Source organism: Rattus rattus, chromosome 17 (genome assembly GCF_011064425.1).
Source record: "Rattus rattus isolate New Zealand chromosome 17, Rrattus_CSIRO_v1, whole genome shotgun sequence".
In the NCBI taxonomy this organism is placed as follows: Eukaryota; Metazoa; Chordata; class Mammalia; order Rodentia; family Muridae; genus Rattus; species Rattus rattus.
This window is the reverse complement of record NC_046170.1, coordinates 46,948,586-46,975,137: the sequence shown is the minus strand read 5'-3', so window position 1 is coordinate 46,975,137 and position 26,552 is coordinate 46,948,586. Positions and strand designations below refer to the sequence as shown.

General features: G+C 45.9%; 1 protein-coding gene across 1 annotated transcript in view; it reads right to left on the bottom strand.

Annotated features, from left to right (window-relative positions):
* The window catches only part of Pard3 (par-3 family cell polarity regulator), a 546,246-nt gene that overhangs the window by 164,267 nt on the left and 355,427 nt on the right, over window positions 1–26,552 (bottom strand). The window contains 1 exon segment of the mRNA XM_032887697.1: window positions 16,582–16,813. Coding sequence (XP_032743588.1) covers window positions 16,582–16,813 — 232 coding nt within the window.

The following is a 26,552-nucleotide window of genomic DNA, read 5'->3' as shown; positions in this document are numbered from 1 at the left end:
ATGGGGGTGGGGTGATTAATGCTGGTGATTAATGATGCCCTTTCTGCGAGGGACTTAGAGAGGTCAGATTCACAGAGAGAGTAGGAGAGGAGAGCATTCAGGAGCCCTTGTTTAATAGGTTCAGAATAGCAGTTGCCCAAGATGATGGAGCTCTGGGGATGGAAGGTACATGATGTAACTGACCCCAAAATGGTAAAAGTCATACTCTGTATATTATACTCCAATTTGAAAACAACAGAATATGGGCTGGGAGTATAGTTCAGTCAGTAGAGTGCTTGCCTTGTATGCACAGAGCCCTGGGTTCGATCTCAGCCTCGCACATACCCAGGCATAGTGGTGCAAACTCATAATTCCAGCACTTGGGAAGTAGGAGCAGGAGAGCGGAAGGTTAACATCAGCTACAACATCAGCTGTGCTTTCTCTGTAGTTACTTCCTGTCTATCATCCATGTGGCTAGAAGGACAGAGATGCTTCTCAGGGAAGAAAGCCCTTTTCCCAGTTACTTGTGCTACATGGAAACAAAGCAGAAACGCCTCTTACAGAAGAGGTCTTACTTCTTACAGAACTCACTCCTGCAGAACCTGGGAATGGAGAGATCGCTTGCTGGCTAAGAGTACCCACTGCTCTTTCAGAAGACTTGAGTTCACCTCTCATGAGACCACAGCTACCTGCAGCCTCAGCTCCTGAGGATCCGATGCCCTCTCTTCACTTGCCATGCAACCTCCCACTGTGTGAATAGAAATAAAAGCAAAAACTTAAAATTGAATCTAAAAAAATTATGCTGTTTCCTCAATAAAACAAATTCTGGCAACGTTTTAATTTTTTATTTTATATCTTTTTGAGTCTGAATGACAGGGACCCTGGAGATAAAAGAGACTGAGATCACAAGTGAAGTCTTGGTAGACGGTAGTACACTATAAAAACAGTTTCAAATGAATAAATTGCTAAAATTTGACTGAATATAGTTCTGTTGATTAAAGTGCCTGCCTAGCATGCCCAAAGCTTGGAGTTTGATTCCAACTACTGCAAAAGAGAAAAGGGAAGAGAAGGAGATAGGTAGAAAGGAGGAGGGAGAGGGGAGGGAGGAGAGAGGGAAGAGAGAATGAGAAAGGAGAGAAGAGGGAGGAGGGATGGGGAGGGAGGGAGGAGAGAGGGAGGAGGGAAAGAGGAGGGAGAGAATAAAGCTGGTGCTTTGATGATGCCCTCTTATTTTTTACTTAGTATCTTCTCAGTGGGGAGTTTAGAGGGAAGTACTGATTTTGACTCTCACCCAACAAGACCTCTGGGGAAAGCCATGTATGAAAGATACCGGCTCCAACCACACGATAGAAAGAAACCCAGTAAGTACGCCATAACTCCTCTCTCTGCTCAGGTAAGACACAAACCACAGTCAGCAAGATTTGCCACTAATTTGCTGTCCCAGCAAGTTGTACTTTGGGAATACTTTATTTAAAAATGAGTCCTTCACATCCTGAACCCTATAATCCAGCTTCCGTCAACGTTCCTGGGTTAGCCGGTACGAGATACCGTCTCAAAAAAAACAAACAGCGAACGAAACAAGTCAGGAATAATAGCAACATCAGCAGTGGCCAGCGTCCACCTGATCTCTGGTGAAACAGGAAGTGGCTGATGATTCTGGACCATGTGTGGGGCAGGCAGGTAATGCCCAGGGGTTGGTGTGCAGCACTAAACACCGTGGGCCAATTCCACCATGCACTCTACTTTCAACTACGGCTGCATATCCAGTATGACCAGAGAGCATCGAAAGGGAATGTGTATGATCCTTTGAGAAATTTGTTTTGGGTATCACGTGTGTTACATGTACAATGGTTAGCAAGCCCGAGCGTACTTGTTACTGAAGAGGATGGATAAAACACTGGAGATTGTACCTAAAGCAAAACACTCTATTCAGTTCCCACGCCATTTTCTGAATGTATTCAGACTTGTTAGTCTAGGCTAGACCCTTCAGCACTAAGTTCCCAGGAGAGAGTCCGGACCACCCTTCACAAAGCCCACTGGGGTGGAACCCACTTATCAGGAGGCCGGCCCTGCCATTAACCAGTGGTAGCCCTGCTCTAAATGCTGTCGAAAGTGTGAAACCTGGTTGCGTCTCACAATTATTAAAGCAATCCTGGATGCTAGGTCTAGGTTGGGAAAAGACCCACATTCGCCTGCTCGTATCAGAATCCATTATTGCCAGGTGAGGGTGAAATGGTTTCTTTTTCTGCCCGGAGGCTTTTTGTCAGAGGATTGGATTTTATGCGCACGTGACCACGTTAATGTACAAGTAGTCTTAACAGTACAGCTGACAGGACGGGATGAGGGTAGAGCTTAGATGTGTCGAGGGATGGAAGGCATCCCCTTCAGTGGCTGCCACTGCATGAGAGGCACCAGGAACTTGGGGACGGCGCTGGGTTGGGCCATTCTTGGGGACAGTATCCAGTTAGGCTACACTTAGGGACAGTGCCCCGTTTGGCCACACTTAGGGCCACACCAACTTCCTTCACTGCCAGTGAGCTTAAGCAGGGACTGACCAGAGGAGCTGGGAAAGTTAATTTTTAACTGTGAACTCACCAGGAAGTGCTGACAGTGCTCAGTGGTTTGGCTGCTCATTTACAAGTCCACACCCCCTGGAGAGGTCATGCCAAACCAAGCCTGACCTGAGAGTCCAGATCCACCTTTCTTCACTAGAGCCAGGACAGCTCAGTGGCATGCTTGCATACGTGACAACTTCTACTTTGCCACCACACTCCAATCAATGTCCAGGAGCTGCTGTGAAGCCCAGGGAAAGCTTTACAGGTGAACCTCTATGGGTGGGGATGTGTCTCTGCTGGTGAGGGGCTTTCCTAGCAGGAGCAAAGCCCTGGGGGCTGATCCTCAGCCTGGAATAGAACCAGGAGTGTGGGTTGGTGCATGTCTATCCTATAATCTCAGTACTGGCAGAGGGAGAGGCAGCAGGCTCAGAAGTTCAAAGTCCTAGGCTACTTTGTGAGTTTCAGGCCAGCTGGGCTACAGGAGCCCCGCCTTAGACTAACAAAACGCAGCAAGAAATGAGGACAATGTCGGTCCACTCGCACCCATGATTGTTTTCTTATAGGTAACTATGTCAGAATCAGCTGAGAGAGGAAGATGACATCATCTATGATTACAAAACAGGAAATAAGGCTTTGGAGCATGTGGTCCAGTGGTAGAGAGTGTGCCTGCCAGACGCAGGGCTATTCCAGAGCTAAGCCTGAAACTACTCCCCCCTTCTAAATCAGAACATGTGGAATTCTTGAGGTTTACATGTTCAACTTGACACCTGGTTCCCATCAGTTACGGGGTAGACAATGGCTAAGATTCGCTGCATAAACAGAGAATGGCTGGACACAGAACTAGGACCTCATACATGGTGGGAAAAACTGCTCCAGCACTGAGCCACAGCCCTGGACCCTGAAGGTATGGCTCGAAGATTCCAGAGAGAACCGAAGCAGAGACATGCTGAGCACAGCATCTCGTCCCGGGCAGAGGCGGAGAGGAGCAACATGCTCTTTTGCATAGTCAGCATCAGGTGGGCAGACGGAGAGACAGCCAAGGTAGAATTATCCCTGGAGGAAGGAGTACAGACAGGTTCTGAGCAGGCAAGGATGACTGCATACTTGTTCCAAGAGCGAAGAGCGGCAGAGCCGAAGAGAGGCTCGAGGTGCAAGGGGGTGCACGCAAGGAATGGGGTAAATGACTGGTAGAAGCGTGGCTGGTACCGGAGCTCGGTGGGACTGTCCTGGTCAGTGGGAGAATGAGCGGGCTGCGCTTACCATCAGTGTTGGTGAAAGTCTCTGCCATCCATGAAGGACAGTCACTTAGGAGAGGAGGTATGTACAGGCGGAAATGCTTGATTCGACAGCAAGCTCCTTATGATCAGTTTTGGAGGACGGGGCTGGGGAAGTGTGGAAATGAACGCTTGCCTGAGGAGCAGGACGCCTTGAGTTTTATCCCAGGAAAGGGCTGGGTGGGGGAGGAGAGAAAAGAAGGATTTAGGGGTAATAAAAAGAACCGGGAGGCATAGAGAGAAAACACTGCGGAAGTCAGGTAGAAACGAAACTGAACAGTCAGGACCAAAGGGCACAAACACCTGTCTCTCAGATCTAGAACAGGAACGCTTGCTTTGGGCAGCTCACGCGATAGCGTTGGGGCGAATTTCACAGCAACTGTGGCCCACGCACTGACCCGGCAGCATGGTCCCCAAAGAGAGACAAAAAGGCTGGCCAGCTTGGCACCTGGCTCCAGGATTTGGCCCCAAGGTAGAATGTTGGATTTCAGTGGGCACCACCCCTGTTTCACAGTATGACTTGGCAAGTTAAGTCACTTCACTGATCCCCGGTGCTGTTAGTCTCTCTACCCATAAAGTGCAGCTAAAAATAGCACCATCTAGGATTATGGCGAGGATTAAACGGGTTAGGGGAAATAATGTTCCCAGCAGATGTACACCGGTTTCGGCACGCAATGGCTGCTACATGCCAGCTGCAGCAGGCTGCCCAAGGAAAGCTCTTCCCATAAAGAAGTCATGGCCTGCATGTGCCCCACAAAGCCAGAAACAGGGCCCAGGAGCGGTGATGTCACCAAACAGAAACATGATGAGTAGAAGGAATGCTACAGGGACAGGGGTCCACAATCCACTCAGCCCATCCTACTTCTGTTACCATGGAGACCCAGAATATGATGTCATCTTTCTTTTCCTGAGATGGGGGGGGGGGTCGAGTAGTGTACGATGACCTTGACCCTTCCATTCTTCTGCCTTCCTCCCCACCTGACACTCCTCCCTCCCTCATTCCCAGTAATGGGTCTGCATGTGTGCTCAATCTGTGTGGCGTGGGCCCACAGAGCCACAATCCTGGTTGCCCTTAGTTTTTTTTCTCAAAGACGTAAAAAGAAGAGACAGAGAGCTTGGGGGTGGGGAGCAGTTAATTACAATATAAGTATTATAAATATTATGGAAAGAGAGGGTAAGGAGGTGTGGCTGTCATCACCCTGTCAAACCACACCTCATTTAGGAGTGCCTGAAGATGCAGAGCTGCAGGAGTGGGTTAGGTCCCAGCTGAGTTCACACAGCAGCAGCCATGTGCGTTCCACGTTTGCCCTGCAGGAGACCATGACAGCTCCAGAGCACCCCCTGTTGTTGAGGCACATGTGTGCCTGCATGTGTGAATTCCCATCCAGGGAAGAAAAGACCCGATGCTGACGTATGCCTCAGTGGCTGTTCACGCCCTTTGAGTGAGGGTTCCCGGCTTCTTTGAGGGAAGGATCCTAACCCCCATTTTCTGAATCTTAGCGACACCCTCATGTGGAAACTGCAGCATTACATCATGCTTGAATTAATCACCAACGTGTGGAAATGAACATGACTAGGATATCTTCTGTGCAAGGCTGAGCACAGAACACATCCATCATAGCATGTAATAGACATGTAACATGTTACATAATGTGGAAAGAATACCCTATAAGATGTCTGCTCAGTGCCAGGATGCACAAGTGCAAGGCAGATGTGGACAGTGGGATCCTTTCCAAAGGGGCACTGACTGGCATTGTCACAAATGTGTAGTTCCTTCAGACAAGGGCGTATCGCTTACCTGACTACTGCTTACTGAACTGGTCTGGTTTGCTCAATACTTGCTGCCATTGTCTAGATTTAAAAGAGGTTGACCTGTGTCGGGAAGGAGAAGGGTGGAGGTTTCTAGGAAATAGCCAGAGAAAGAGGTACAAGGCAAAGGGAATTCTGGACAGCCAGCCAAAGGAATGTGCTCCCAAGGCCGTCATCCTGAGGGCAAGGAGTGCCTGGTGACATAGATCAGTTCAGGAATGCAGAGGGAGCACCACCCTGCTTAGTGTGCTGTGCACTGGGATTCTGAAGGTAGTGACTGATTTCTGCCAGCACCTGGCTCTGTAATGTCCTGCTTAGAAGGTTACCCTTTATGGCTTAGGGTATAAAACGCCACTTACAGTTAATGATGCAGACCAGAGGTATGTTTATATTGGCTTCTGGGCCAAGGTTTGACGGCTGCTCTGAGTTGATGTTATGGCCAGGCACTCTTACAGTCCCAGAGAGCTGGGCAGAGCTGCCCCAAAAGCTGTAAAAGAAACCTTAGGCACAAAGGTAGAAGTCAAGGAGGGAGTTATGCTCAGTTAGCTTCTGTTATAATTCCTGGGTGCTGTGTACCAGTCTGCCAAGGATACAGCGGGCAAAGAAGCAAATATTCTCTGCCATTGTCAGCTTTAACCCAAGGAAACAGATAGATAGATATTCACAGGGGACAGCCAGTGGGAAGGAGAGAAGATACATTGTAACAAGAAGTATGGTAGGACCTGCCAATGTAGCAAAGAGTGCAGTTCGCAGTTTTAGATGCACCACCCTGCAAAGCAGAAAATACCACAGATTCAACAGGGAAGCTGTGTGTGTGTGTGTGTGTGTGTGTGTGTGTGTGTGTGTGTGTGTGTGTGTGTGTGTGTGTTCAGCGGATCAGCATCACAGGTCAGGTGATGCTCTGGAGCTCTGGGGTCCATGACTAAGGTTTGCACTTGGAACTGGGTGGTGTGGAAAGCCATGGCAGGCTGCTAACAGAAGAGACACTCACTACAGCTTCTAGCTTCCACCTGCAATGGGCATACTCTGTCTAAACCAGAAAGGGTACGGGGTGCAGGTATGGGTCAAAAGATTGAAAATACTCAGGCCTTCTACTTCCATTCCCCAGTCAACTCCAAAAGTTGCCCCATAGATGCCTTGCAGCCTCCATGTTTGACTCTGGTCATTGACAAGCTGCCCTGTATGGCCACAGTGGAACCAACACAAGCATTGAATCTTCAGGGTAATAGATAAGCCTACTGTTTGATATAAGAATTACTATCAAGAGTTGTCCCAAAGTTTTGGAGCTAACTAAGAGAAGAAGAGAGCCATACAGAGAAAGGGAAGAGGCACAGCTCTGGGAGCAGACATGGACCACATAGTCTTGCAGCCACCAGCCCATACCCAAGCAAAAATGTCAACGAGGGCACTGCCCATCCAGAGCTCAAAGGAGACGCCTGGGCTAGAGGTATAAACTTGGGAGTCCTCTCCTTAGCCCTAGAACCTGAAGACTCTGTTCCAGATAATACCTGTTCTCTGTGCTACCAAAAATGAGGAAGAAAACAGTATAGAGAAGGGGAGAAAGGAACTGAAATGATGGCTCAGCTCTTAAAGGCGAGGCTCACAACCAAAAATGTAGAAAGGAAAAAGGAGAAAGGACTGGTTCTGCAGAGCCCCAGCACTAGAGGACTAGATGGCACAGGATTAGGAAGGAAAGCGAGCAGAGCGGACAGCAAGCTGATGGGTCCAGCATAGGCTAGGAAGAGTGAGAGCATCAAAGTGGGGGCTGCTAGATCACTTTGTAGAGCAGAGTCAGACAGAGACTTAGTGAAAATGTTCAAGGTAAAAGGGTAGTAAGTGGTACAGAATATGGTTCATTCAGGAGTATACCTGACGTGTACAAGGCTCTGGCTCCACCCACCAGAACCACATAAAGGAGGCGTGGTGGTACACACCTGTCATCCCAGCACTCAGGAGGTGGTGCAGGAGGATCAGATATTCAAGATCATTCTTGGCTACACAGAGAGGTGAAGTCTAGCCTATTCTATATAAGACTGGGAGGGGCATTGCCAAAATGGAGACAGCAAAGAGTTTGTCATGAAGAGAGGGAAATAGAAGCAAGGAGTTGGAAGGGGAGGTACAGCTGAGGGATTCTTCCCCATGATGGAGGATGGTCTTAGGCTGCAGGACAGTGTGGGTGATCAGACAGGGAAGACGCAGGGTGAAGGAAGCATTAGTGCCAGGGCCTGGAGAAAGCCAACAAGGGTCTGTGTGGTTCCAGGACACTCCCACCATTGAAAGCATAAACAAGGACCCCAGAACAACACAAAACTCAAGCGTGAAGGCCAAAAGCAGGTCTCACAGCTGTTCAGCTACGAGGGGAAATTCAACCTGTTTCTAAATAAGCAATTATTAAGCATGCATAGAAGAAAGCCATAAGCTACTCAGTTATGCAGGACATCGGGCGTCCAGACACTTCGTTGAAAGTCCCTTGAGAAGACAAAACGATTACTTTGTATATTAATCTGTGGCTTGATAAAAACACATTTTGGAATAAGGTCTACTTGATCTATCACATTAAATGTAAAAGATACAGGGCCTCCAATGGCACAGATAAAAGCACCTCACTGATGGGGAAGCTGCTGAGTCGGTCTCCAGTACATCTTTTAGCGGTGTGATAACATTTATTTACCCTGCATTATTAGAAAGTGAATAGTCACTAGCCTTCAATTTTCACGTCAATTGCAGGAAAAAGATTCCATTTTCTACAGAGTGTAGGATCGAAATTGACTTAGCAGCTCAGAACTGTCAAGAAAAATTCCTTTTAAAAACTGGTTTGCTTTATAGAGAGGACAAAGCCGGTGTCGTCCTCCTCGTGTGGACATTTCTATTCACCCCACACTGTAGGTCTGCAGAGGACAGTGGCTGCCAGCTCCCCATCACCTCACCTCTTCACTCTGCCATCAGCACCGTGGGTGTTAGAGGACTCCATTTAAATGTTCTAATGAGAAGGATACTTGGAAAATACGGATCAGTCGCCTGAACTCATCATTACTACCAGGTCAGTCTGATACATAGTTTCCAGGGTTAAGAAACAGGAAACCCTGCTCAGGTTGGAATTAAAAGCAGCACATACTAAATTGCCCTTGGGATTTACAGATTCAGAACTTAGTTCAAGAAAGCTTCTCAGGTTTGGACAATTATAAAAGAAGGTTATTCTCTGCACAGAGACAATAAAAACAAATGAGCAATAAAAAAAAATAAACAAAGAAAAATGTTTCCATTCTCCTTTCTTCCCATTTTAATGTGTCACTCTGTGTTTTGTTTATAGGGGCAGTTCTGCAAATGCACTTTCTGTGTTGTTTTGTATTGTATCTTTTTGAGACTGGGTCTCGTGTATCTCAGGCTAGTTTTGAGCTCACTACAAGGGCAAGGTTGACCTGCTCTTCCTGCCTGTAATGCCTGAATCCTGGAATTACAAGTACACACCACCATACCCAGTTTATGACGTGCTGGGGAGTCACATACATGGGTTTGTGCATGCTGGGCAGACACTCTATCAACTGAGCCACACCCCAGATCTTTATATCTGTGCTTTAATTGCAGTCCTTAAATCTCAAGAACACACAAGCCACCATCTAATTTTATCCATGTGAAACTGGCCCCTTTAATGGACACGGCAATTAGACCTGTGCCTTAAAACTCCAGGCATGGCTGGTTTTTCAAAGGTAAGAGACCTGTACTAGCTGCCTCCTTAAGGCCACGTGAGGGCCTTCCAGGGTGATATGGGAGCTGGACATTTCCACAGAAGCAGCAAGGAGTCAATGCCTTTCCCGCCCAAGCTGATTTCAGGCCAGCCTTTTCTGAAGGGCATCCATCTTCATGCCCATGTCCCATCAGGACACACAGCTCTAACATCTAAGGAGACAGAAGCAAGTGTACCTGAGACTTCTAGGGACATGAATAATGGAGAGATGGAAAGTTGCAGCTTCTTACAGGGCAGCCTGCTTCCCCCTAAGCAGGAGACAGTTGTGCTCCATCTCATGGACACAGGACATTGGGCCACGCAGCTTTTCCTAAACCCCCCTGCACTGGCTGCTTTTGTGTCAATTTGATACAAGCTGGAGTTATCACAGAGAAAGGAGCCTCCCTTGAAATGGCCTCCATGAGATCCAGCTATAAGGCATTTTCTCAATTAGTGATCAAGGGTAGGAGGATCTATTGTGGGTGGTGCTGTCCCTGGGCTGGTGGTGCTGGGTTCTATAAGAAAGCAAGCTGAGCAAGCCAGGGGAAGCAAGCCAGTAAGCAGCATCCTCCATGGCCTCTGCATCAGCTCCTGCCTCCAGGTTCCTGCCCTGTGATTTCCTGTCCTGTGTGAGTTCCTGTCCTGACTTCCTTTGGTGATGAACAGCAATGTGGAAGTGTAAGCTGAATAAACGCTTTCCTCCCCAACTTGCTTCTTGGTCATGATGTTTTGTGCAGGAATTCAAACCCTGACTAAGACACTCCTTACTGAGTATGCCCCTCTCCACTCCTTGCTCTCTGCAATCCTATGGATAGGTGGGTCCACTTCGAGGCACTGGGAGAAGCTGCCAATTTTGTCACCCTAGAAACTCTTCTTGCCTGCTTTTTTTGTCTGGTACCTGCAACCCACCGAGAGACTGACACTCGCCCAGAGGTCCCCTCAGACCCAACCATTGGATGTCTGATTTTTGCCCTTGGCATTTCATCCCAGGTGGGGCAGATGACTGCCCTTCACATTCCTCAATTCGCTCCTGCTCCCTAACCCAGTCTGGGATTCTCCCTCATTGCCAAGGTATGTGGGAGACAAAACTGGAACCCTTACTCCTGTACTTTATCTTGGGCAGGGATTCAAACATCCAATTGGTATCTGTTCGTAGCTATGCTCATCGAGTAAGAAAAAGGGACAATTAAAAAACACAAAACAAGGGGCTGGAGAGATGGCTCAGCGGTTAAGAGCACCGACTGCTCTTCCAGAGGTCCTGAGTTCAAATCCCAGCAACCACATGGTGACTCACAACCATCTGTAATGGGATCTGATGCCCTCTTCTAGTGTGTCTGAAGATAGCTATAGTGTACTCGTGTACATTAAATAAATAAATATTAAAAAAAAAACACAAAACAAAACAAAAAACCTGAGAGAGGGGGGAACAAAACCTCATATCCCTGTCTTCTGAAACATAAACCCCAGAGCGTGAAATCAATATCAAAAGTTCCAAATAGACTATAATAGAAATCCCTACATCATCCAAACTTATGGCATAAACAAAACTCGTCAACAGCCACTAAGAAGTCATTAAAAGTAAATTTATTGTTTGGATTTTAAAAAAACCTTTCTTTGAGACACGTTTCGCGTATCCCAGGCTGGCCCACTACTACGTAGTGCAGGATGACCTTGAACTTCTGATCCTCCTGCCTCCACATCCCAAATGCTGGGATGACAGGCATGTGTCAGCACACCTGGTTTATAGGGTGCTGGGGATTGAGCCCACGGCTTTGTGTACACCAGGCAGGCACTCTAGACTGAGCCACAGCCCAGACACCGTGCTTTTAAAAAACAATCGTGCAACTTGGGCTGTCCAAGACAGTTTGAGTCTGGCATGCTGTTCATCTCTTCTCCGGCTTCAGTTTGGCCAGGCTGGATGAGAAACACGTACAGACAAGGTTAGTAAGCGCAGTGAGAGAGCCACCACATGCACTCGCCCTTCCCAGAAAAGCCCGAGGTGGGTCGTCCACACCATTCCAGCGAGGTGTGAGATCTGACCTTGTGATTGTAGTGATGGTGTTCTAAAGAGCAAGCTTCGTTATAGCACTGCATCTGATGTCACCCAATGCCTCAAACCCGGTTACCCATGTCCTTTTCCAGACCCAAATCAAGAAGGGTCACCAGTTCTGGGTGACTGTTTTAACTTTTAATAGCAGGATTCAACTTTAGTAAGATGGGCGATGGAGTAAAGGTGCCTGCTACCAGTCCTAGAGACCTACATGACACCCCAGGACTCACACGGAGAGGACCGACTCTCACAAGTTTTCCTGACTTGCCATTGCATGCATGCTCACACGCATGTGCACATACAGAATAAATACATCTTAAGGAAAGTGTTACTTTTTGCTCTTCTTTTCCATGGTTATAGCTGTTCATGCTTATAAATCCCAGCTAAGCATGGTGGTGCACACCTAACATCCTAGCACTGGAAAAGCAGAAGGAGGAGACAGAGGACAATTATTAGTTCAAGGGCAACCTGGGAGAGATCCTGTCTTACAACACAAAACAGGGTCCAGGGACATGGCTCACCATGGGTAAAGTTCCTTCCATGTAAGCTCAGCACCCCTGAAAAAGGCTGGGCTTGGCTGCACTGTAACCCCAGTGCTGAGGAAGGAGAGAAATAAGGATCTCAGGGCTTCACTGGCCAGCCAGTCTGGCTGAAACAGCAAGCTCCAGGTCCCCTTGAGAGACCCTGTCTCAATATAAATACTGAGAGAGTAATGTATAGAAGCAATTGGAAGAAGACACTCAGTGCTGGCCTTTTAGTTCTGTATGCACAGACATAGAGAAACTCTCTCCGTCCCAACTTCACACGCATGCATGCACGCACGCATACACACTATACATACACACACCATACATGCACACAGCCACACCAACACACACACACACACACACACACACACACACACACACACACACCAGAAGCTACCTAGATGCCCAAGGAAAACAAACAACACAAAACATAGTAACATGGAGACAAGCATAGTCGGGGTCATTTCCAAGAATCCTCAGCTGAGGAGAGGAGGAGAGCTACAATTCTCAGCAGAGCGGAAACATGGCTGAAAATGCTGCCGCCTCCCCTCAAGAGGCACATGGGACCTTTCCCCTTGTTCCATCTACAGCGAAACCCCAGGAAGTAGTGGAGTTCTCTGGAATGGTCTATACTCCGGAATGTGAGAGTCTCAGACTTCCCCTGGGTTTGGCACTCGCTACTAAGGACAATTATACTCAGGTACCCCCCTTCCCTCTCTGGCCTCTTATATACGAATCCATCTGAATGACGGATGGCAGGGGAGCCCTTCTATGCTGAAGAAGATGCCACACTTTTGAGCTGTCCACACAAACACAAGGCACTATGCATTTGCTAAGTCTTTATCGTTTTAAATTAGTCACTGAAACCTAGCACAGGGCAGCTAGCTTTCATAACTGACCCACTCCGAAACTGACAAACTGAAGAGGGATTCACGTGACTCATACAGGTGTCCCTGGAGCTGTTTATCAACAACTAAAGCATATTTGTGACCTTTCACTATGAGAAGCAGGAAACTATATGTCCAGGATGTGCAGAGTGTGTGTGTGTGTGTGTGTGTGTGCAGAATAGAGTTATGAGCCTCCTTATTGTAAATGAAAACCTATTATTTCACTAATTAAACAGAACAAAAAACTACAAGGCTGCATCAAGTAAATTATACTCCTGGGCTGGGGAAATGGCTCAGAGGTTGCAGTATTTGCTGTATGAGCCTAGGGACCAGAGTTCAGATCCCCAGACTCCATGAAAAGCCAGGTAGAACAGCATGAATCCATGATCTCAGTGCACATATGGCAAGATGAGAGGCAGAGACAAGAGAGTCCCCAGAAGCTCACATGTCAGATGGCTTGTGCAGTGGTCAGTGACAGGAGACCCTGCCTCGAAGCAAGAAAGTTGACTATTGACACCTGAGATTGACCTCTGACCTCCGTGTGAACCTAGCCTCCCTCACGACCTCGAATACCCCTGTCTTCTTAGTCATTTCTTTTTGTTATCTAAACCACAAGATAGCAAAAAAGAGCAGTACACAGAAACGCACAGCTGCACCGTGTGTGACTCCCACACTGGCTGCCCTATTTGAATCTCGGCAAACTTCAGATGCTTATGTGCTGACCTGTACTTTTAGAAGTGTCACCTACAGTTTCACTCAATGAACACAGAGAAAGGAAGGAACTCATTTCAAGAAGGTATTACATTCAATATGGAGTTTAGGGAGGTCCAGGGGGTGAGCAACAAGAGGCTTGGATATCCTCAAATCTTTAATCCATCAGGTACAGAGGGCCATTGAAAATGCTTGAAAATGGACGGATGTCTCAGTGGTTAGCACCACATGTTGCCCTTACAGGGGACATGGAGTTGTATTCTCAGTCCCACATGGGGGCTTAAAACTTCCCTAACTCCAGTTAGGGATCTAGGAACCCTCCATACGTGCATGGTTGCACATACAAAACACATGAAATCGATCTTTTTAAAAAAAGACCAATAAAATGTTTGAAAATCTTAATGAGGCTCCACAAATTCTAATAACAGTTCGAAGGAGAAGAAGAGCTCTCTCTCTCTCTCTCTCTCTCTCTCTCTCTCTCACACACACACACACACACACACACACACACACACACACACACACACACCATTTCGCGTTTAGAGATTATGCTCAATTCACTTGTAAGGAACAGTGTCAGGCGAGCTTCAACAGGAAAAGGCTGAAGCAGCAGTACAGACTTAGAACTCACCCACATCCCAGGCAGAAAAGATGCTGCAACCCTACCCGGAAACACATTCGCACTCTACCATGCGGAGTGAGACCGACCCCGTCTTGTGAGATTCCTTGGCCTCCCTAGTAATATGCTCCCAAGATGGTTGACTTGGAGGCGTGTGGTATGTCTGTCCACAAGCCAGGCGGGGCAGTACGATAGCCTGAGGCACACGGCACACAGACCTGCCCACTGTCAGTCATCTCAGAAGCAGAGCTCATACAGAAAAGGATAATTAGAAGGTGATGAACTGTGAGCCTTTACTGCCTTTGATTGTAAAATATAGTTTGTTTTTGGTAATAACGTTGGTACTTAAAAACGGTTTAGCACAGTTCCCCAAAAGGCGATCCACGTGAGCAAACTTCACAAACGGCCAATTCCAGGTGCCCGGGAAAGTTTAAGTGCCTAGGACTGTCTTCCTAGCCGTTCTTAAGCACTGGGAGAATGTGAACTCCATTGTACAAAACAAAAACCTTCAGTGCCATTATGTATAATTTGACTTTCATAGTTTTATAGGCTTTTGAATTTCCAAGTGGGCCAACTTCTTTGTCTCGAAGCTGGCTCTCACTTCAGGCAAGCCCATGGGCTCAGGACGAGAGAAAACACTTCACGCAGTGCTTATATTACCATGGCGCTCAGCAGAGAGAGCCGCTCCTCAGGGCCCACATCCCCTCCACTAACCCTCAGTAGAAGAAGCCCTACCACTGGAGCTGCAAACTGCAGACAAAGAACACCTTATAGTTAAGGTCGTCCTTCGAAGCTGGAACTTCATCTGTTATTTCCCCATGAAGGACAGGGCCCTAAACCTATCAGGTGATTTCTGGTGATGAAAGAACAAGAATCCACTGTTACTAGCGAGACCTTCAGGGGAGAGCTGTAGGCAGATGTACGGCCACAGGCCTGGGGCCCGGTCTCCTCCATCTTTGCTTGTCTAACCAAGATGTTACTGATAGGTGGCAGCCTCATTACTGTGCATTGTGCGGGTGCCAGCTCATGAGCCGCCGCTTGGCAAAAGTGGAACAAACCCCCTGCTTCCCGAGGTATCACAGGAGTTGGAATCTGGTAGTGGTTATGATTCCATCCTATAAATATGTATGGGCATGCAATATGCACTATAATGAAGAAAGATCATCAGGGAGGAAAAACACAGTCAGAAAGAACAGCATATTAACAAGGAAGACTAGCATGAAAGGCTGCGAGGGTGCCAAGGTTCTGGGGGGGGAGGGGAGAGACGAACACACGTATTCTGTATATTACAGCTGAGCTGCCGACCGGCTGACACCGGTCAATGCGAGTCTCCGCTGTCATTCTTCCCCAGCCCTGACCCGTCGGACGTCCACAGGACACACTGCTCTGACAGCTGCAGAACATACCCTGTAGCCTTCAGGTTGAGGGCACCCTGAGGACTGTAACTCAAGAAATTCTAGGAAGACGAAAATCTCCCATTCTCATTTTGAGAACGGAAAGCAAACGAAAGGACTCACAAGGCAGGAGAACTCTATTTCGGAAAAAAAGAAGCAGAGGTTGTGTGTATGGTGCATTTTCAATTTTAGACATTTCCTTGTTGCGTTTGGGGCTTACTTGGTGGGCCATTCATCACCTCTGCATTTAATATCAGATATCCAAATCTTGTAAAAATCGCCCGAGATGAACACTGACAGGGATTTTTGGTGCAACTTCCGAAGAATCTGGTCTTTTTTTTTTTTTTTTAATTGTATCACAGCTATTTGTAAGAAATGATATGCTAAGTAATCCTGGAGTATAATTTAGGGACAAAACCAACTGTCAAGAAACAGCCAGAAACTACATCTAATGAAATCTTTACAGACTGAAGTAATAAGTATTAAATTAATCAACATAGCTTAATTGAAGCTCTATCTGTAACATTTTTTTTTATTAGGCTGGTTATTAATGAGCCTTTAAATGCTACAACTAACTTGAGCTCTGTGTTAAATTTAAATAATGAAACATTGTTCCCACACAAAAAAAAGAACAAACATCTCTTGAATAGGCCTTTCTCCAGAGGGCCTTTTGCAGGCAGTGGGAGGAAGAGAGGAAGAGAAGAGTCCATGGTTCCTCACCACTGTTGTATGGTTGGCAGGACACCACAAGGAGGGCTGCTAAAATAGCTCGAAATAACCACGCTGAAATCCCTAAGGAAGCGCAAAGGCAGTTACCTAAGAGCAGAAAGGAGACAGGGATTTCGGTTTCAAAGATGTGCTTATTGTCAACCCTGGTCACTTAGTCATGTGCCACCTAGATGGACATACACACCGAAGAGTGAGCTATCGCAGCTGGGCTTCTGTTGCTGCACCCTGTGATATTTGCACGTCGTGTTGAGAAGGCAGTCCATCCATCCAATTGCTGGGGAACCCTGCCCAGGACTGCCCCTGCTGTGTACTTGCATACTTACCTGAACATGTCCCCCAAGCCTTTCAGCATCCCCTTCTTGGCTTTCAGTTTATCCTTCTCCTTCTCTCGGTCTTTCTTCTTATCCTTTCCGGCTTTGTCCTTTTTCCTCTCTGCCTTGTCCCTCTTCTCTGGGTCTCCATTCATTTGTCTCTCCAGAGAATAGGAAGGCTGATCGCTGGACGTGGACACGGACTCCCTCCCTGACCTTGAGCTTTCTTCTGTGTCTTCTTCCACTTGAAGGAGGGGAGAGAAGGAGATAGGGAAGACAGTGAGCCTTGGTGACAAAGTGAGAACACTAAACTTCATCAGAAGGGTCATGTGATATGGTGATCTGGGTGCATAGGTCAGTCCTGCATGGACATGGGGCACCAGTGCAGGAGAGGAAAGACTTTCTGTCTGGGTGTGCAAACAGGAAGATGCTTTCACTGCTACAGAGTCTGCACAGCGAAGGAGAGCTAGGAAGACTCCAGGCCATGCAGACCCAGCAGGGTCCTGTGCTCTACATTTGCAAAGGGAAAACCAGCTAAGCCAACTGTACCTCCTCTGTGCTTCTTTCTCCTTGGCTAAAGACCCTGCAGATGTTCATGCACCCCTCTTTTATCTGCTGATCAACATCACTCGATAGCAACCACCAGGTCAGCGTGAGCTTCCAGCACCAAGCTTCCTGATACACTCAAATGTGTGTTGCATTCAATAATAAAAATTGGCACCATCCCAAGCCAGCGGCAGCTGGCTACTCTCTGGCCAGCAATCTACATCTGAGGCTTTAGGGTTCTGAAGACAACAGGTCTTCAGGTTCTCCTTATGTCATTACCCTGGGAGGCTAACACCACGTGTAAGCCTCAGTGAGAACCAGGCTTCTGTGGTAAGTGCTTTAGCAATCGGGCCACCTGCTCAGTGCTACTCCAAAACTGCAGAGGTAGAGGTTCTATGGGAACCAACAAGTCTGTAACTCATTCCTCCTGCTGTTACCCTTTGTGTTTGGCATTTGAAAGAGTGACAAACAGCTGCAAAGAGTAACTATTAGAAATCACTTTAAGAGATCCAGCCATAAATGTACTTTCCAAATGCACACAGTCAAGACTGTGTGAGCTTCAAGGAACTCTTGAATGCCAAGATGGTTTCTTTCCGGATCCGACAAAGAGATCCGTGTTCTTGGACTTGCAGCAATATGGAGCTAAATATACTGACAAGGCTTTCTCTCAATGTTTTGGTCTGCAAATCAAGTCAATAGATCTTGATGTTTAGTTCAGTCTTACTTCCCTATCAGCCACAGGGCACCAAGACAGTGAGGTAAGAACTAAGAGTCTAAGATCATAGAGGACATGATCTTAGCACATAGAGGATCCTAGCACATCAGATCTCAGCTGTTATATCTCACAAATCTGAGATTAGTCGATGAACTGATGACACAGCCTTGCCAAAGGAACACCATTCTGTATTGTTTTAAAGATGCCCACTGTTGAGTAGAAGGACAAAAACCAAGGAGACAAATTCTTAGACAAACAGCTTAAAACAGGAGCCAATGGGGGCTGGAGAGATGGCTCAGAGGTTAAGAGCACTGACTGCTCTTCTAGAGGTCTTGAGTTCAATTTTTAACAACAACATGGTGGCTCACAACCATCTGTAATGGGATCCAATGCCCTCTTCTGGTGTGTTTGAAGACAGCTACAGTGTGTGTGTGTGTGTGTGTGTGTGTGTGTGTGTGTGTGTGTATGTAATAAATAATTCTTAAAAAAAAATAAAACAGGGGCTGGGGATTTAGCTCAGTGGTAGAGCGCTTGCCTAGGAAGCGCAAGGCCCTGGGTTCGATCCCCAGCTCAAAAAAAAAAAAAAAAAAAAAAAAATAAATAAATAAATAAATAAAATAAAACAACAAAACCCGTGAATCAATTATGGTAAAAACAAACAAACAAACAAACAAACAGGAGTCAATGTATTTATTCTCTGAGCAAGTCATTCCCTAGACACAGCCAAATCCTCAAACAGCAGCTGCAGGGATGACTGGGTGGTTAAGACTGTGTCCTGCTCTTTCAGAGTTCCTGAATTTGGTTCCCAGCACCCATATTGTTTGTCTCACTACCATGTGTGACTCTAGCTTCGAAGGAACTCACTGCTTCTGCTCCAAAAGTACACCACCCCCATGTGCTCATACCCATACATATCCAAGCAATTTAAAGATAATAGATATGTTCACAACTGCCTGTGACTCTAGCTCCTAAGGGATTCAAAGCTTCTGTTTTACAAGTGCACCCACACACATATGTTCATACTCATAAACATACAGATAGTTTAAAAATAATAGGTACATTCATAACCATCTGACCTAACTCTAGCTCCAGGGAACCTGATGCCCCCTTCTGGACTTTGTGGGTACCTTCACTTACATGTGCACATACTTACATTCACACACAGACATACATACACATACACACACACACACACACACACACACACACACACACACACACACACACCATTTTTTAAAAGCTATCCTAGCAATTGGGTGCTAGGGCTTGAGACTTACATGGAGATGCTCACTTGGGAAGCTAGATCAGACCAAAGAGAACTCATATAAAATGAGTTTAGAAAGGTCTTTAGCCTTTCTTGACATTGGTGTTATCTGGCTTTAATCCACCATCTTCCTCCAGAAGAAATGGTAGCCCAGAAAACATTTTCCTTAGAGCTTGGGATATAACTCAGTTGGTGGAGTGTTTGCCTGGCACACAGGAGGTTTGGTTCTATGCCCAGTAGTACATAGGCCACGGGTGGTTGTGGATACACGCAATCCCAGCACTCAGGAGGTGGAGTTCAAGCTCGTATTCAGCTACATAGTAACTGAGGCTAGCCTTGGCTACATTAAACCCTGTCTCAAAATGAGACAAAGGAAACAAAAAGGAATTGTGTTTCTTTTCCTCTCTGTGAACACATGGATATTAACTAAGGGAGTTTGTAAGAAGAGGCCAGTCCACACTTTCAGGTAGACACAGAATCTGTAGCCTTATACACAATGCTGAACTAAGGCTGTGATTTTTACAATGTGCACATGACAAGAAATGACGATCCTGGCCAGTGGCCCTTGGGCTTGCTATATATGTCACTGTATGCGAGCTATCTAAGAGACTGCAATTACAGCTTTAGCTGAGTTCAGGATCCCGCCTCAAACCTCCAAACATGGCTATGTTCTGTCCACTTATAGGTCATTGCTTCAGTCCTTTGGGAAATGGGTGTGGTCCCAAGTTTGTGATAATTGACCAAATTACCAGGAAAGAATTCCCAGAAACTCCAAAAACTAAGTATACTGGATACTGTAATGTGCTGATTGGAAACTGGTGGATGTTTGTATGAGTCCTGCTTGGGGACAAACTATTATTAGACCTTCCATCGAATGCACACAATCTTTTGTCTCCTCACACTTCTCAAACAACACCCATACATGTCTGTCTCCCATCGCCATCACTCCTGAAGTGAAGATGGCTGTCAGACAGCAGCAACAAAGCAATTCCTATAGAAACAAAAGGCACTGACTCCCCAGTCATGTGTGATCCAGCATCTGAGCACGACTCCTCTCTCTGCCTTCAGGAAATGACCGCTCTCCTCCAATAAAGCCTCCTAGAACGTGCCATAATCAAGCGATGGCATACAGACCCACTGGACGAGAACCAGCTCTAACCGGCCTCTGGTATATTCTTGCGCTACCACCATTTGAACTATGCGTGTCATCAAATACATTTTACGGCCCTCTATGATGTCTGAAACAAAAGGGAACTCAATAAATGTAAATGATTTAGTGTTCCACAGCGACCATTATCATGAATGGAGCAGGAGTAGCAATACGGTCGGTTCTCTGCCTAATGGTTTTGGCAGGACTTCAGGGGGCATATGTCTTTTCTTGGCTCCGTAACAGAATAAACACAGTGCCTTCGCAACTCACTATATGGTGAAGTAGTGTTTGTGCCAACTCTTTCCATATTCGGAATAATTTTCTCATGTATGTAATGCAACTTATTCCCCAAATTGGACGAAACGGAGGAAGTATTAAATGATTTAATAACTTTGCTTTTGTAATCTTGTTTTACGAAATGAAAGCTCCCATCTTACTTTCCTGCCCCCAGCAAGTGCACTATTTAAAGCCCACATCAGAGGATTCTTTATTCTCATGCTAAACATTCGGATTTAGGTAACACCTCATCACAGAAAAGCTGCTGGGGGCATGCAGATCTAACCAACGCCTTCCATGCCAACTAATTAAAAATATTTAGCAATATGGAATTTCATATGTACAAACATAAGATGTTCTTTTACGGAATCACATTCTATACACTTCGACTCAGGACAAAAAGAATTTCCCTGCTATACCCTGCTCCTCTGTGTAAACACTTAAAAAAAAAAGTTCAAATAGATTGGTTACATGTGTTTAGCTTGTGAAAAACATGTATATGATTTAAGGACACAGGTACAGTAGATGATAATATTAAAACCTGTCCGTATATTTAGGACTAGCTTTGTTGTAAGGATCGTGAAACAGTTTACAACCTTAGGCTAGGAAAAAATGCAAAACACTCATGTGAACAATAATTCTACTAAGAAAACACTAGCAATGTGTCCTGTCAGCAGCAAGCAGGCAAGAGACTCGCTCTGTTCTGCTCCTGTTAGAAACTCCAGCACAGAACTAATCGTGAATTTATATTTAGATAATGTACTATTTTAAATGCAGCATAAATGTTACTGTTTTCCACTTTAATCCTGCTCATCTTTACAGACAGCCTGTAGAAAAGAAGATGCTAACTCCTTCTGAACATACAGAGAAGCCCCTGTTCTTTTCACTGGAGTAACTTGCCCCTGGCACCGAACCCTCAGCCCCTTCCTGCGTGATTACTATAAAGACAGCACTTGCTCATTCCTTTTTTTTTTTTTTTTTTTTTTTTAAGGTAAATCTCGAAGCTGCTGCTTCCCTTTGATGTGCCAGTCATTCTGCAATTAAGAGGTACCTAATCACTATGTTTTCAACAGATGCAAATGTGACTCAATTAAAATTCTAGACCGCGTGACAAACTGAGCTTCTCGATTCTGAAAGGTACTGTGTTAGGACTGGGTCACTGCAAAGTCTAGAAAAGTCTGGGCATACTTTCGCATTAATGGCTATAGAGAAAATGGCCTTGGCTTGAGAGGAAGCTCAAAGTGAGTGAATGAAACATTTCTCTTCAGTGACCACAAATACTGGACTCTCTCAGGCTGACTCCCAGCCTGCGGTTAACAGCCATTGTTTTCTTTCATTGATAACCAATGTTGCTGCTGCTCCTGTAATGAGCTCTTGCTGCTTCCTAACTCAAAACTCATTTCTCCCTTTCCGATTCCCTGTAAACCCAGATCTTGCCCAGAAATGACCAAGCTCCAAGGGGGTTGATTCATTAAGTTTAAAGCAACCTACGGAAGCCATACCCCTGTAGTCCAAGGTCATTGCACCAGGCATGATCCTGTCACCCTGAATCCTTCCCTTCTGCAAGGTACAAAAAGGAAACTGTGAAGCTACCCTGTGGACAGAGGAGAGGACAGGGAGGAAAGAACTGGTGTCTGCTGAGGCCAATGGGAAATGGGCTAATAAGCCTATATCTGCCTGGCTGTATGAAAACACTGCGTCCCCTTATCAGTTAAGCTGTGAAGCCGTATTTCTATTTAATTCAGCTGAAAGCATCAGAGAGTGGACGTGATATAAGTCAGACATTAAGAGGGCTGTAAAATATCAAAAATGTAACATCTCATAGTTAATGTCCTTATGAATTATTGAAGATATATAAACAAAAATATGAAATAGAAATCATTACTGTTTTCTTTCTCTCTTTTTTCTTTCTTTCTTTCTTTCTTTCTTTTTTTTTTTTTTTTTTTTTTTTTTTTTTGGTGTTTTGAGAAAGGGTTTTTTTTCATAATTTGGAACCTCTTTTTTAGACAAAGTTGGCCTTGAGACTCAGAGATACATACAGCCTCTGCCTCCCAAGTGCTGGGATTAAAGACTTACACACCACCTCCGGAATACAACATCATTTTATATTCATTCAATAATCACCCTCCTCCGAGGGCAAGGGGTAAATGAAAGAGCCCCAATCAGACCTGCTCCCCATTCTCATTTATGAAGATCTACATAGGGATTGGGAAAGCTTTACAATGAAGACATTAGGCCACTTAGTTCACATGGGAAAACAGAAGATCAAATCTCACCAGCTTTACGAGCTTAACGAGTAAGTTAACAATGAGGTAGTGGGAATGAAGATTTGGTCCTACAGGAGCCTCTCAGTTGGTGAAGTGATTGCTGGTGTAGGAATGAAGATACAAGTTCAATCCCCAGAGTCTATGTTTTAAAAGAGGCTCTCTGTGTGCTGATACAAGCTTTTAACGTTAGCTCTGAAGACTGGGAGACAAGAGCTCAAGGACAGCCAACTTTGGTGAGCTGTAGGTTGAGTGAGAGAAAATAACATAGAAGATGGACTACCCTCCATCCCGGACACTCGTATGCATATAAAGTATATTATCATTCTTTCTCGTTCTCTGTCTCTGTCTGTCTCTCTCTGTCTGTCTCCCCCCTCCCTTTTAGGAATTCTGCCAAACTTGGCAAATCAACTGTCCACCATCTTCTATGGCTGAGTGAGAGATCAATTGTGCTGCAGTGGAACACCAAGGGCCAGACTTCAGGGCCCAGCAAAACTTTGCAGAAAACACTCTGAGAACACAAATATTATTACTGGTTCCTATTTTAGCTGACTATTTTGACTTCGGGAAAGGAAGAAAGATGTAGGAAATGAGCAGCCAATGCTGCAGATGGCATTGAGTAACTGGATCTGCCGTTCTGGACTCTGACTTTTAACACTGGAACGAGGAGCTCCTGGCAAGGGAAATAGTTGGCTCTGTCTGAACATGGGGGCGGGCATGGAGCACACATGCTCAAGTCGGGAAGGAAATCTTAAGATGCAGTTCTTTTGAGGTGTGTGGTGGAAAAATAACGGTGATGGTTTGTGTAGGCTTAGCCCAGGGAGTGACACTATTTGGAGGCGTGGCCTTATTGGAACAGGTGTGTCACAGTGGATGTGGGCTTTGAGACCCTCATCCTTGCTGCCTGGAAGCCAGCATTCTGCTAGCAGCCTTCAGATGAAGATGTAGAACTCTCAACTCTGCTTGCACTGTGCCTGCCTGGATGCTGCCATGCTCCCACCTTGATGATAATGGACTGAACCTCTGAACCTGTAAGCCAGCCCCAATTAAATGTTGTCCTTATAAGAGTTGTCTTGGTCATGGTGCCTGTTCACAGCAGTAAAACCCTAAGACAATAACCAATAGAGGGCTAATCTGGTAGCACATGCATGGGATCCCAGTACTTGAGGTCATCTTGGGCCATATGAGACCCTTAACAAACAAACAAATAAGCAATAACTGACAAAATGGAGAGCCAATATCACGGCGGAGAGAGGACAAGACAGGAAGCAAACAGGTAAGAATACCAAGTGCCAGAAAAGGAGAAGAGTTCACATGATATCCACAAGACACTCTATACTAAAAATAGCTTATTTCATTAAAAAAAAACAAAAAACCATAAAGTATGCATGGGTAGAGGAACAGGAACCACGGGATTGTATTTACAGGCTCACCAAAGTTGACTGTCAGTGAGCTCTTGTCTCCCTGTCTTCAGGGCTAAGATAACAAGCACGCTTCCATACACAGAGCCCTGTTTAAAACACGGAGTCTGGGAATGAACTGGCCATACCTACAGAGCAATCACTTTACGAACTTATCACCAAAGATGCACGGTTCATGTACACTTTAGCTTCTAAAGTTCCTTCACCTATCCGTCTTCCAGATGCTGTGGGTTCCCAACACAATGGCAGGTTGTCACCTATATAGCTGATCAAACCCCTTCAAAGTACCCTGCTGAACAGGCAGCATGAGTTCAGCTCACTCAATAAAGTTCAACTCTTGCAGATGCGTCCTTGCCATCCAGTTGGTGGTCACATGAAAGGGACAACAGTCAGGCATCTCCTCTGCTCGTAGGAACAACGCATCATGACAGTAAAGGTTGTGCTGTAACCAGTTCCTACCCAGCCGAAGATAGCCAAGCTTAGAATGTCAGCAGCGCTGGACTCCACCACGAAGTTGGAAGTGAATTGAGTGTTTGCCTTGGTGCCACATAAACGTGACCTAGTGGCACACAACTGTAATCTCGGCATTTGGGAGACAAAAGGATCAGAAACTCAAGGTCATCCTTAGCTGTAATACAAGTCCAGTATCATCTTTGGATAAATGAGATTCTGTCTTGATATTTTTTTTTAAATTCTAAACAATGAGTGGGTTTGAGATCAACATATGTTTTAATAACCCACAAATAATTATATTGTGCCTAGGAAGAGATTTCAGCCACTGTTCAGGCCATAAATGAAAACCAAACAGCTTGGAAGTGCAGAGACAGAGTTCACCAATGAAGGCTGCTGATGCTCTAATGTTTCTACCTTTCTGAGAAATCAGATTGCCGGTCTCCCAGAATCTGGTTGTTTTTGACATCTTGGAAATTTAGCATATTTCAGCGAATGCACAGAGACCCTTAATGTTAAACCAAACCAAAACTTCAACTCTGTGGTAGAGCATTTGCCTACATGCCTGAGACACTAGGTCCTGTACTCAGCACTGCAAAGCAGAAACAAATAAAACAAAAAGCTGTCCTAAAAGTGTCACATGCTACCTAATGTCAGAGCTTCAGAAACACAGGAAGAAAGTGGATTGTTTGGAAAATAGGTTCTTGAAGAAGGAAGGGAGAGGACAACTGTTGTATTGGCTGGTTTTGTATCAACTTGACATAAGTTAGAGTCAACAGAGAGGAAGAAGCCTCAGTAGAGGAAATGCCTCCATGAGGGCCCACTGTAGGGCATTTCCTCAATTAGTGATCAATGGGGGGGTGGGGGGTAGCGCAGCCCATGGTGGGTGGTGCATAGGAAGCAAGCCAATGAGCAGCACCCCTTTATGGCCTCTGCATCAGATCCTGCCTCCAGGTTCCAGCTCTGTTTGGGTTCCTGTCCTGACTTTCTTCAAAAATGAAGAGCGGCATGGAGACGTAAGCCAAGTAAACTCTTTTCTCTCCAGCTTGCTTTTGGTCATGGTGCTTCATTGCATCAATGGAAACGCTCATTAGGACACTAGTGTTCACACGGAAGGCTGGAGGGAAACACACACTGTCATGAGAAAACACTTGTTACACCATGCAGGGCTATGGATAGATGGGCATAGGGATGCATGTCTGTGATTCCAGAAAAAAACAAACAACAAACCAAATGAAAAACCTGCATGCTGCTAGAGTTCACTGGATCAATCTATAGTGGGACCCCAATAATAGTTTCTGGAGTCAAACAAGAGGGCTGGGATGATATGGAATTTCATGGGGAGACATTAAGACCGCACGGCAGTGGAGATGATGCAGGGAGAAGATGATCAAGAATGCTAACCAGAGCAGTACGTCACCAGCCATCTCAGATCAAGACACACACCCAGCCCGCTTACCATAGCAGTGTTAAGTTACATTTATTGTATGTGTGGGTGTTCGCATGAGTGTGTCTGTGCTTGTACGCGGGTGAGGCAGGGTGGGGGTGGGGGACCATACAGCATATGGAGGTCAATTCTCCACTTCTACCCTACGAGTTCCAAGGATGAATCTTAGGTCATCAGGCTTGGTAGCAAAGATCTCTACCTACTGAACCATCTCTCCAGGTTCCTGTGGATCATTTCAAAGGAGGCTTGTATAGAGTAAAACCAGATGTCCGCACTGGTGGAGAACTCTAGAAGCTGAGCTAGATGAGTGGATCCAGATGGGATGTTTATAGGCATCCTTTATCAAAGACTTGGTTCTGTAGTGTCAGTATTGGAAGAAAGGCAGAGAAACCTTTGACCAACAGGGTCTGGTTTGGGCCCTCTGCTCTTTGTGAAGGCTCCACAATGGAG